This window comes from Ahaetulla prasina, chromosome 3 (genome assembly GCF_028640845.1).
Source record: "Ahaetulla prasina isolate Xishuangbanna chromosome 3, ASM2864084v1, whole genome shotgun sequence".
NCBI classification, from domain to species: domain Eukaryota; kingdom Metazoa; phylum Chordata; class Lepidosauria; order Squamata; family Colubridae; genus Ahaetulla; species Ahaetulla prasina.
The window spans coordinates 24104227-24117991 of record NC_080541.1 but is presented as its reverse complement, the minus strand read 5'-3'; the positions used below and the strand labels follow the sequence as shown (position 1 = coordinate 24117991).

The following is a 13765-nucleotide window of genomic DNA, read 5'->3' as shown; positions in this document are numbered from 1 at the left end:
AATGAGACCAAAAAAAAAAAAAAAAAAGACGAAGAAAGGAAATTGCAGTATAATGGAACAGATGGCTTGCAGCCATACCACTATGGGCTGTGTGATCTCATCAGAGCAAATATGTTAAGCTGCCTTGAATTTGGTTAGCACTAGAAGAGGGAATCTCTGAAGGAAGTTATGGGGAAATGTGGTGGTGGCATCTTGGTAGGTGGCAGCTTTTATTTGAGAATCAGGATTTAATTAAACATTCCCATGACTGCTAGAGGGTGCTTGTCCAGATGAGATGTCGTTGTTTCCTGAAGTTAGGCAAAACTGTGCTTTATGGAATAGCAGAACTGGTGACCTCTCTATTCCGGTCAAATTACAAAGCCAATGTTTTTGCTTGTCTTCTCCTCTCCAATAGCTGGTCTTTTTTTTCCCCCCCTTCCCATTTCCTGCCTCTGTAAATATAGGGAGATATTAGAAGTAGGAATGTCAAACATGTCCACTGACCATTTAAACAAAGATCTACTCATAGCTCTGGGGTCTACTGACTCGATAAAACTATTTCTCCTGCGGTTTTGGCTGAATGTTTCCTAAAGAGAGAAACTTTCAATCTGGATTTTCAATGGAGTTGAACAAGATTAAATGTGCCATGTATCTGCTTACGTCGCATCACATCACAGCAGTCCCTAGTGCTAACTGTACTAATTTTGCTTTCTGGGACTCCTCCCTGGTCAATACTTATCCTTGATTACCTGTGAAAACATGGCAGCCCATTGATGTGGTTTCGATATTCACTGTAGCTCCTTTTCTATCCATTGTTTGACATCTAATTTGGGAAAGGGGCACTTATCAGAATACAAATGATTTATAAAGTAATGATTTATTGCACTGTCAGCCATATGTTTATTATTTTGATTTGTCGCACAGTCAGCCAATTGTTCAGACTGTATTTGACATTTTTATCTATCTATGAAGTCCTTCCCAAGTACCAGAGAGAGGCAGATATTGTCATTATTTTTGCATATTTATCCACCAACCATCTTGGAGTGTCATTTTATTCCCTGAGACACAATCCATAGTATGAGTGATATGTGACCATTGTTTATTGTACTAAATATACTATTTTCTTGGTATACTTTTCTGATTTTGTTTGTTGTGCATCTTCCAGAGTCCTAGTGATTGGGATGGAATACAAAATTATAATCTATTTCTCAATCCTGGTAAAGAAAAGAAAGCAGCAGTATTGTTATGATGGCGGTTGGGTCACTTGAGGAGGAAGGCCCTAAAGTATCTGTAACTTCTTTGAAGAAACTGCCTACCATCCATCTGCTTTCTCATGTCTTCTTTTGAAGGTCATTTCTTGCCATTAGCAAAAGATAGCAATAAAGGAGCAGCTAATGTGAATAAAATCTTAAAGAATATTTTTTAATCTGTGAAGTAATTGTGAATATGCATTTGCAAAATGCTTACCATTCAATCTGCATTGTGCTGTTCATGCTCTTTAGATATTCCTGGCTGTTTTAGCCAATACCTGTTATAACAACTGTATGGTCTCCAAGGGTAGCATCTTAGGGACTATTGAATGCATTGGAACTGCACTTCATATACAAGAAAAATCTATGTCAAAATATCGATATGGGCTCTTCTTGACAGCAAAAACTCTGATGCTGAGGATATTGAAAAAGAAGGGAGAACTTCTTGATCCCTAACTGATGAAGTAACACTGTCAAGACCTTATTGCAGTGTCTGGATGATGGGGAGGATGGGTTGTGGATACTAGGAGCTCCCATTCTTGATAACTTTCTAACCTTGGTCCAGAATGGAGATGCATTCCCTCATTTGGGAATGGGGGTCTTCTTGGATTCCCTGTTTCTGGTCAAGCAGAGGGAAGCAGCGATGGCCAGGAAAACTGTTGTATAGGTCATGTCATGATTAGCTTGGGCTTACTGTAAAGTATTTTACATGGGGTTAATGTTGAAGCCCACCAAGCTTTGTTTCTGTCTGGTATAGACAGACCACAAGGGCCTTCAACTCACTCCTATGTGCCCACTTGCTGAAAACCAATGGGGAGGGGGAAGCTGCTTTCCAAGGAACTCTATGAGAATGCAGAAGGCTAACAGATGATAGGTAAGTTTTATTGATCCTCTGCAACACTAGCTGGCAGCTCTGTCATCCGCAGATCTGATAATCATCCCCTCAACCTCTCCATCCATGTCATTAATACAAATGTTGAATAACAGAGGTCTCAGGACAAAGCCTTGTTATGTTTCACCCAACTTCAGAATAATAGAATAACAGAGTTGGAATGGACCTTGGAGGTCTTCTAGTCCAACACTCTGCTCAAGCAGGAAACCCTATGCCATTTTAGAGAAATGGTTGTCCAATCTCTTCTTAAAAATGTCCAGTGTTGGAGCACCTACAACGTGTGCAGGTGTTCTTCCACTGATTCATTGTTTTGTCAGGAAATTTATCCTTAGTTCTAAATTGGTTCTCTCCTTGATTAGTTTCCACCCATTGCTTCTTGTCCCAAACAGGTTGACCCGCTCATCCTTGTGGAAGCCCCTTAGATACTGCTATCATATCTTCCTTAGGCCTTCTTTTCATTAAACTAGTCATAGCCTATTCCTGCAACCATTCTTCCTATTTTTTTAGCATTTAGTCCCTAACCATCTTTGTTGCACTTCTCTGCACTTTTTCTAGAGACTCAACACTTCAGGTAAATGAAGATAATTTCCAAACTGATGTAGTATCATTTCTGATTACTCTCTGGCTATGATAATAATAATAATATCAGAGTTGGAAGGGACCTTGGAGGTCTTCTAGTCCAACCCCCTGCCCAGGCAGGAAACCCTACACCATTTCAGACAAATGGCTATCCAACATTTTCTTAAAAATTTCCAGTGTTGGAGCATTCACAACTTCTGCAGGCAAGTTGTTCCACTGATTAATTGTTCAAACTGTCAGGAAATTTCTCCTTAGTTCTAAGTTGCTTCTCTCCTTGATTAGTTTCCACCCATTGCTTCTTGTTCTACCCTCAGGTGCTTTGGAGAATAGTTTGACTCCCTCTTCTTTGTGGCAGCCCCTGAGATTGGAACATTGCTCTCATGTCTCCCCTAGCCCTTCTTTTCATTAAACTAGACATACCCAGTTCCTGCAACCGTTCTTCATATGTTTTAGCCTCCAGTCCCCTAATCATCTTTGTTGCTCTTCTCTGCACTCTTTCTAGATCATAGAGTAAATTAGGAATCCATCTATGAATTATTATCTAACCCTTATTTGAGTTTTGAGTTATGAGTTATTATCTAACCCTTATTTACAATATTATTAATCAGATTATTATGAGAAACATCTATTTTGTGAGTAGCTGCCACCAGGGCAATGGATCTTTCCAAGATAAGAGATTTTATGAGATGGGCATTAAATTGTCCCTGCATATCCTTACATGTTTGATATAAAATGAGGAAAATGAAAATGAAGAACATACCCACTTGTTCTGGAGAGCAACAATCTGTAAATTCTGTTGCTATGTGAACATTCTTTCTTTTTTCTCACTATTAAAAGTCATATCATAATCACTGTATTACAATTTCAGTGCTGTCATTCATTATTAAAAATAAGACACCACACTTTTTTTTTATAACTGGTGGTAAAACTTTATTATTCAAGTTTAGATGTAACAGACATCTTTTTCTGCCTGAAGAATTGTTTGCATAAGAAATACACCAGGAACACGGTTGTGAATAGAAATGAACATGCAATATGAAGACTGGCTAGGAGGGAGAGAGGGAATAGGGAGAAAGGGAGGGAGGGAAGGAAGCAGAAACAGAAAATACAAACGAAAGCAAAATACTGTTCTATTTTATAGGCTAGAGCAGTGATGAGCATTTTAGATTCAGTCCTACATTAAAAAAAATATCCTTGAAAATATTTGAAACTTCCATTATTGAATATTGCTACCGTATTACATTAAAACCAGCAATATTCTGAGATGGGCTTACTCCAGCAAATCAGAATATACTTAGAAAAGGAGAGAAGCATTCATACCATGAATCTAGCGGGGGCAGAGGATTTTAGATACCAGAGTAGAATAAGGAGAGAAGGATGGAGTATTTATGGAGTATTTATGCCACGGGACACAATCTACTGAAAGCCTGCTAGTTCATCCTAGCTCAGTTTCCATTCAATTTAATGAGGCTCATACAGTCAAATGGTGTATCTTTGTGTATCATTTCAATTAGCGCTATGGAGAAGTTTGCAACTTGGGTTTTCTGTTCGAAGTACCGTATCATTGTAATCTCTGGCATTTTTGGAGAGATGAGGCCACCAGGCTGTAACAATGGGTTGCGGTAGCTGAGAACACAATGTTTTCTTGACAATTTGGCATTTAAGCATAGATAGGTTTAGTTTGGGCTCGCTGCTTCTGATTTTTAGGTAATTCATCTCAGCCAGATAGGCTTTGCCCCTTCTCTATGGTATTTATTACTCTAGTTATCTCCTTGAAAGTGGTTATTAAATTATCTTGCATACAATCCTTTTAGTTGTTAGAGGAAAAAAATATGGATACAATATTTCAATATGGTGTATTTAGAATCCTGCATATCAACGTGATCTTCTAGGGAAAGAAAATATCCTTTGTAAGCAAAGGAAGACTTTTCCAACCTTGAATGATGTTTCTGAGAGCTTTAGTTCTAACTCATCTAGAGCAGGGGTCTCCAACCTTGGCAATTTTAAGACTTCTGGACTTCTGTAACTTTGTTGCTTGTATTCTTACGATTTATACTGATATAGTTTCCTGATTGCTTATTTGTAGCCTATGACTATCATTAATGTTATGTCATTAAGTGTTAAATTTGTACCCTATGACTATCATTAAGTATGACTATCATTGTACCTTGTTGAAGATATCTTTTCTTTTATGTACACTGAGAGCGTATGCACCAAGACAAATTCCATGTGTGTCCAATCACACTTGGCCAATAAAAATTCTATTCTATTCTATTCAACTCCCAGCTAACTTTTCTGGCTGAGGAATTCTGGGAGTTGAAGTCCACAAGTTAGTTGTGGTTGGAGACCCCTGCTCTAGATGGCACCAGCTTCATGAAAGAACCTGTTCGAAAGTCTACATCCTATAAATCAGAATGGAAACTGCACTGAAGATTGACTCTTCATTTCATGGAAAAATTGAAAGAATAAATCCTTTTCAAACTGGGCAAGATATGCCCCATTGATAGGAAATAAGCAAATATCCAAAATCTTTGGCATATCAATAATTAAAACTGGATATAATCAGGTGTATGAAATCCAGATAAAACAACCTCTTGGGGGATAAAGGGTGTGTGTGTGTGTATGGGAATGAGATTTGTTTAGTTGGCACTGCACTTATACTGCATTATCTCTCTCTCTGTCTTCTGTCTCTTCAGGTGTGTTTGTGTGTCTGTATGAGTAAGAATCATATTGGGCTCAGTTGTTCCCTCCAATACCTATCAAGTCCTTGGAATATCTTTCACTGCATACTTAGAGCTCATCAAACATCTTATTAGTCCAAATATTTATTTTAATTTTTGGCTGACAAAGTGACAGCTGTTGTCATTCAACTGTTTAGACAAGAAAATGGGTCTTTGTGAAGGGGAAAAAAAAGATTTTCCATTAATTGGGTAGCTATTGGGGAAAATATTTCCACTTTAAGCTTTTAGTTTGCATTTTTATTCAGATGTTAAACATGCAATATTTGGTAAACTGAACCAGCTAGTTGGAATCGTAATGACCAAGATCAAATATACAAAATGTAGTGTTGAACCTTTTTTTGTCCTTTATATATTTTCAAACTATTCTATGATCTATAATTTGTCTAATGTGGATTGTCACTCCTGGTCTCTCAATTATAGACCTTAATGGCAATAGAAAACTGAGCATAAAACTGGGCAAGAGGTCCATATCATAACTATTGATTCAAGGTTAACTCAGACTTCCTTCTTTCTGAGGTTGGTAAAATGAGGACCCAAATATGCTGACTTTGTTAAACTGCTTAGAGAGGGCTGTAAAAGCACTATGAAGTGGTCTATAAGTCTAAGTGCTATTGTCCATAGAGCTCAGTTTCATAAAAGATACAGGAGTGGCAATCCAGCTTATTCTTTTGGATGTCTTATAGATCTTCTAAAGCAAAGATCTATACCATTTTCAATGAATAGGATGCTTCTGTCATTGCCATCCATTATTAAACTACTTTTTTGACAATGAGACCCTACTTAGGCATAATTAAGTTCAAAGAGATAGAAATCAAACTTAGCTATGATACCCATGATAGAATCATAGGATCGGAAAGAACCTTCTAGTCCAACCCACTCCCTAAGGTAGGAGAACTTATACTATTGGTTGTCCAATCTTTTCTTTCTTGAAAACCTCCAGTGATGGGGCACCCACAACTCTGGGAAGCAAGCTGTTCCATTGATTGACCTTTTTCCCTTTCAGGAGAAAGCAGGATGGTTAGGGGACTGGAGACTAAAACATATGAAGAATGGTTACAGGAACTGGGCATGGCTAGTCTAGTGAGAGAAGGACCAGGGGAGAGATGATAGCAGTTTTCCAATATTTGAGAGGCTGCCACTGAGAGGAAGGGGTTAAGCTATTTTCCAAGGCCAGACAAGTATTAATGGATGGAAACTGAACAAAGAGAGATTCAACCTAGAAATGAGAAGGAACTTTCTGACAGTGAGAACAATCAACCAATGAAACAGCTTGCCTTCGGAAGTTGTGGGAGCTTCATCACTGGAGACTTTCAAGAAACGATTGGACTGACATTTGTCAGAAATGGTGTAGGGTCTCCTGCTTGAGAGGGGAGTTGGACTAGATGACCTACAAAGTCCCTTCCAACTCTGTTAATCTGTAATATTCAAGGAAATTTCTCCTTATTCCAGGTTGGATTTCTCTTTGACGAGCTTCCATCCAATGCTTCTTGGCCTTACTTTGCAAGATTCAAGGACTTCCTAGAACACTTTTAATACAACACAGAGGATGTAATGAGAAGAAAAGGAAGGGAAAACCAATTTGCATAAAGCATGAGAATAGGTTAGCTAATGTAAAGAAATATGTCTATAGCATTTTTTTTCCAGTACTGTGAAACAAAACTTTTCTAAAATATGCAACATAACTCTACATAATATATTGGAGGGAACATGGGTAAAAAAAGAAAGTGTTGGTGTGTAGAATATCTAAGCCCCCATTCATCCCCACCAAAAAAATCTATCAGTTTAGACAAGTTGGATCAGGCTATTTAATATTTTAATTTAAAAAAAAGGACAAAGGTTATGCATTACAACAGACATTGTTCCATCTACAATAACAAATCTATTTTTTTGTGCAAAAGCATCTGGATCTTTTTAGATGGTAGCAGCATTTCCAACTGCCTTAGTCTGCATCCAGCATTAGTGGTCCACTGTTAAGATAAGGAACATAAAAGATCTTAGATTCTATTCAGCTCCCCAAGATTTTCGCTTTAAAACAGCTTCTCTTTGAGGAGCAATTCCATGGGTGGAAAATTAAATCTATAGCTGGAAGAGATCATCCTAGGACAGCCAAAATATAAGTATAGCTAGAGATAGCCCAAGTATGCTACTTAATTAGGTTAAGTATTTTTTTTTTAATTTAGCTGAAATGGAATTTCAATTCTGTCAGTGCCTTTGCAATATTTCACTAGGAAAAATACAATGTGGAATGCATTGGTTTTTTTTTTTTTACAGTTAGAATACTAATAGCATGTATTCCTTTCATGGTCATAAAAATAAATTTGAGAACATTTTAAATGACAATTGAATATTCAATGAAAAACCTGAAGGGGGCATACTGCAGTGGGCCACCATCAGCAAGCTCTCACCCTTCTTAATGAAATGTCCTGAGCGGACTGCAGTTATGTATTATCTAATTTCCTTGAATGGAATGCATATTTTATAGCCTTTTAAAAAAAAGCCTTAAAATGCTTATTTCATTTCCTATTATGCATTCAAATATATCTTTATCTTTAAGTAATTGCCTTTTTTTTTTTTTTTTTTTTAAAAAGGGAAATCGTGATTCAGATTAATTTGGGGCATTTTAATTTTTGGCTCACCACCTAATACAATTTCTATTGTTAATGAAACAAGAGCAAATTGTAAAAAATAAAAAAAAAAAGGAGTGTATTTCAAATCCTGCCACTGCCATAAATATTGGAGAAGAAAAATGATATATACTTCAAGGTCCTAAAGTAGATGATTTTCAGAAAGAATGTGGAAGGCCATTCTTTCTTGACTGTGAATATAAGGAACATTGCTATTCCTTGAAATGCAACGCATTATCTGTCTTGTGGCCTTTTAGTGGACTAATAATCCCAGATACACAGTTATAGTTGAAGAAAGGGTACAAGAGAAGATCCTTAGCCTTGGTATCAAATAATAGACTCACTTTAATTAAGTGGAGGAATTACTTTCATCACAGGTTCCCTATGTAGGGTCTAAAAAACTGCCAAGGTCAGCCAGATCTTTGGAAACCAGCTATAGGACTGTCACTCAGGCAGACTGAGGTTTCCTGCTGTTTGCTTTCAATACAAATTTTAGAGGCATAGCCATGGGTAATTGCTATCATCATGGGGTTTGCAATTCATGGTAGGTCAAATTGCCATCTATGTTTTGCAAACTATGGATGGTACCAGTTGGTAGTGGTATGTTGTGAATGCCCTATTTTTGTTTTCCAAAAGCTGTGTTGAATTTCAGAAGGAACCAGATGGATCCCAGTAATTTACCCTTTATAATGGTCACACACGGTACAATCCTATGCAGGAATTTATGTCACTGTGTTCAGTGAAGCTTTTATTCCTTAGTACGTACATTTAAAACTACACCCTTAGATTTTGCATTTAGGTGGCTTAATGAGAAGTTAAATTGAGATACGAGTTAAACAAGGCCCCATTTACTTTCTACAAATTGAGCCCCTAGCGAATAAATGCTAGTTTTAATTCTTCTTAACATTCTAGTCTTGAAACTCTAAACTGGGGTGACTTCTCTCCATTTTATCTTGCCCTATACATTTAAATGCTCCTTTTCTAGATTAGGAAATTATGGGTCTAAATCATTTTAAGGGTAGTTTTAATTGGGAATAATAGCCTGTAAATGGACTCAGAAAAAGGACCTTCCGCATAAGTTCCTATCTTGGAGACCGAGCCTGGAAATCCCTAGAAAAAATTCAAATAAAATAAAAAATAAAGAGAAAGGTGGGAAAGAAGAATGGAATATCAGACATTTTGATCTTCATTCGCAATGACATTTAGGAACCAATTATACTCCACAACCGTAAGAGACTAAGACCGTGCAATGCAAAAAAAATAAAATAAAATAAAAATAAAGCCCCAGCGCAACAAAACAAGAAAACATGTAGCGACGGTGTAATATGGTAAAAATGGAGTGCAATGCTAGTACAGAATGCAATTAAAAACTTGTGTGCCAAGCAGTCAGATGGCACCTCTTGACATAATCTCTGAAATGTTTCAGCTGAAACATAGACAAAGCAATAAAAAGAGGATATATGTTTATCATTTTAAGCATAACAATGTGAGTTAAGATCTTAAGAATACAAAAAGTACTTGGAATGAATAGTGCTACTCTTTTTCTTCCTCCTAAGTAGGCATAAAAATATTTTCATTTCCTTCTTCGTCTTCGCCGTCTTGTCTTCTTCTTCTTCTCCCCCCCCCAAAATATCATTATTATCAACAAAGTCCATTCATTTCGTGTTACCGTTTACAATTTTAATGCACACACACACGCGCACAAATCAAAGATACCTACTGCAATAGAAAGTTGCTTCATTACCTTGTTTGCTACATTTGCAAATGTAAACAGAGCGAGGCTGAGCCAGCGCTGAATCTTATGCATGATGGAATATCTTTGTTGCATACGTACACTGTAGAAAATAATTATTCAATATGTCAGGCACCATTATTTGAAATGTAATACATTAATATTTACTAGAAAAATAAGTTTTTTTTCCTATTTGTTCTCCCAACTTCTTAAATGAAATAAGTTAATCTGACAGTACATCCAGTAGCTTGTAATATCTCTTGTAATATCCCTTTAAGAAAATAAGAACAACAACAACAACAACAACAAGAGGACTGCCTGGGCCAAGATAACGAAATTGATTTGAAGTCCACCCTTTGTTAGATTCTTGCAACATTTGTGAAGGTTTGTCTAACAGCACCTTGAACCAATGACTGAATATTTAATTATTTAGCCCTATTTCCCTGAGCAGTTATGCTGAGGAGCTTTCCCTTCATGGAATAATTTTACAAAAGGTTTATTATTAATATTATTATTATTATTATTATCATCGTCATTATTATCTTGCTCTCAAAAATATTAGAAATAAGATTGGCCATGAAGGCAAATACTACCAAAAGCCGGAGTAAAGTCTGGTGAAGCAACTGACCACTGCATATAAACAATCTAAGGATTTCTGGGAAAAATCGGTTTCACACTCTACCTGAAGCAAAATTGAAAGAACAGTTAGTCAAGCATTAATACTATGAATGTCAAGTCCATAAAGTAGCTTTCGTATAAGAGAGAGATCAGAAAACAGAGTACTTTCCCTATATTTTGGCCAAAAGCATCTTACATCCACAATCTCCTGAGACGTAGTTTGCAATCCCCAGATCTACTTGTGAGCTGAATTTCAGTGAATTTCTCTTATGAAGGGCTTTCTCGCCACCTTTAAAACTTAAGAAGCAGCCTGGAAAGAAGGTCTTCTTGGCATAAAAGATCATGTTCTGAGACTCCCATAATTTTACTTCCATCTTTCCTGAGAATTTCGTTATTTACTTGATTTCAGAGTGAAAGGGAAGGAACAGCTGTGGCTGAAAATGAATGCTCCTGGTCTTCAACCTATTGCATAAGCAGTGCTCCTGCTGCGCTAGACCTCAAAAAAAAAAACGATTGAAGGGCTCTGTCGTAGGGGATCCAACAACAGCTACCCACTGGCTTAGTACAAGAGACAACTGGAAAACAAAACAGAATAAAACCATACCAAACAAACAAACAAACAAACAAAAAGCCCTATTGCCTTCCAGATTGTAGAAATGCTGTGGCAGGAGGATGTTCTAATAAGGCCAAAGTGAACCCAAATGGAGAAAAAAAATACTACTAGATTTCTGGGCATCAGTTTATTTAACAAGTCCATTTCACTATACAATGTGCATATGTGTACTGTACACCTGCTTCAGCATTATACATCTTTGCATTCTAGCCAGCTATGTTTCTCGTACAAGAACAAAAGCATTATTTTGCCTGGTTAAGTTTTGCAAAGAGACCTTCCCTGATATAGTGTCTTTTGTATAGATTTTTTTTCTTTCTTATTTATAATTTTTTTTTTTGCAGGATGGGTCCCAAGTGATTGATTCCTTTACCCCTCCCCCATTCCAGCTGCCATCCTTTTTTTTTTTTAATAATTGTCTTTCTTAAGAACTTTTAGTTTGCTCGTATGAAGCAAAAGGAGGGAAGAAGAAAAGATTGTATATTGGATAAGGCATGCTTGCTATATGAAGTGCTTAAGACATTACAAGCTATTGAATTCCCATCAAGGAAACCTATTTCTGTTTAATTGTGCTAAGTGCTAAGGTTTTTTTTATTTATTATTTTATTTTATTTTATTTTTACTCTTTCGGTTTGCCATTCGTTTCCGCTTGTGCATTGTTCTTATGTAGGCCCCTCTGGATGTGAGTGGTGAAGTCATACTTGTCCGTGCAAAAATATTGGCATATGCTGCATTGAAAAGGTCCACTGTCACCATGGCAACTCATATGCAAGGCATACATCACTTCATCCAGAAAGACAATGCCACAGTGCACACACTTGGTTGATAGATCATCTTGAGTACTTCGGTCAACTTTCTCGGTTTTAACTACATTCAAGGAACCTTCATTTTTTACATTTGATGCTGTCTTAGCTTTCTCTTTAGAGGCACCATTTGCAGTCGCCCCAGGTCTGGAATGTTTTATCGCCAAATCTAGAGGAATGTCATTGTCAGATCCAACAGCTGAAAAATGAGGAGGCAGATTAAAGGTGGGATAAGGCACATAGTTTTGGCAAGGATTTGGTAGGCCAGGCACATGACTCAAGTAGTGTGGATTCCCAGGAACGGACAGCTTATATTTACTCCAGAATCTCAGCCAATCAGCTTCACTTTGAAACTCATTGTGTACAAACGGAAGTCCGAAAAGTGGGTACTGGTACTTTTCGATAGGGCTTCCGGGTGGTGAATAGTTTAAGTGTTTAGCAGGTCTCATGTATTTCTCTATTGGGCTGCCTCTCTCTGAGCTTCCTTTTCCTTCTGATATAGAGGAACTATTGCCTGGGTCTCCAGAACTTTCCTGAGGACTTTTTATCTGAATGTGCAAAGGTTGCATCCTTTTATGAATATCCAGAGATTGCCCGACCAGTATTGACTGAGGAGCGGAATGGCTTTTAGTCAATGAACCCTGGGCTTCATATTTACTTAGGCTGGGAAGCTGGATTTCTCTCTGATGACCTTCGGTTAAATGATCCTCTGACCTCCTATCTAATGGGCTGCCGTTGACTTGTTCCTCGCTGTTCCCTCTCTGTTGTTTGTTTAGCTGCTCAGCCTGAAGTGCCTCTGGGTTAAGGCGTTTTCTTGTCCGTCTCCTAATGATCTGCTCACCGTTGTTCTGCTTAATGATGTTTAAAGGCCTGGGAGTCTGCATATAAAACACAATAACATCATCAATAAAAGAGCAATGCTAAGCAAAGCTTTGCAAAACTGTTCATGCAAATCCCTTGATATACTTAAAGAGTTCAGTTCAGTCCAATCAAGCCATCCAGGGGAACTGTTTCAAGGAAGGTTTTATTTGGAAGGAAGAGGCAAGGACAGTGAAACACAGGAAGCTGACTCCCTCATTTTGAATAATTAAAACATGTCACGTGTCACGTTTTGAATCCCTTTAGTTGGCACTGAAGTGAATGTCATGATCTTCATACAACAAACAACCTTGAAAGTGATAAGGCACCATCACTGTTGTCCTTAGAATGTAAAATTCACCATCAGTTTCATATGGGTATCCTATGAATCATGGAAGTCTTTAAACCATTGCTTCACAGATTCGATGCTTTATGAAACCTTCAAGGTTGTGATGGAAGGAAACGTATAAGAAAGAGAAAGGAGAAAGGAAGAAACAGATAACAGACATCTAACTCATTGTCAAATTGCATGATTTCTTCAATTAGGTATGATCTATGTTTCTTTGTCCTTTATATCTCCTATCATATTTATTTTTAACCATTTTCATTTATTTATAACCATTTTCAGGCCATGATCAACTTGAAGAGCAATATACAAAGGGATTAAGAGTGTGATCAATGAACTCTGTAACAGCTTGAATTAATCAAATACACTAATATGCAAATAAAACCCACTTTACAGAGCTGTTCTTTTATCTCCCGATCTGCCTCCTTCATCCACCTTTGCCTCCATTAAGTTAATTTCTAAGATAATTAATTTCTGCTTCTAATCGCCTATCTCTGCTTGCTAAGCTGTATTCAATTACAATTGCCAATCAAAAAAATATCCTTATGATTTAGACGCAAGATAAGAAATGGTCATCTGTGCAGAGCCCAACATGGGATACATAATTGTGACATTATCAGATTCTTTGGCAACAGCTTACACAAAACACTCATTCTTTCTTAACTATGATTCTCAAAGTTCTCTTTAGCAGGATTTATTGATAAATGAAACAGATTTTCAAGAAACCTAGTGA

The 13765-nt window shown here is 37.2% G+C and overlaps 1 protein-coding gene across 10 annotated transcripts in view; it reads right to left on the bottom strand.

Moving 5' to 3' along the window:
* Window positions 1-3603: 3603 nt before the first annotated feature.
* TRPS1 (transcriptional repressor GATA binding 1) overlaps window positions 3604-13765 on the bottom strand; it is a 305789-nt gene continuing 295627 nt past the window's right edge. For 9 of the 10 annotated variants that reach the window (XM_058174587.1, XM_058174585.1, XM_058174590.1 and 6 more), the window contains one exon: window positions 3604-12706. In XM_058174587.1, the coding sequence (XP_058030570.1) occupies window positions 11645-12706 (1062 nt within the window). In that variant the 3' untranslated portion in view covers window positions 3604-11644. The remainder of the gene's footprint in view (window positions 12707-13765) is intronic. The other variant, XM_058174592.1, reaches the window with a different exon arrangement.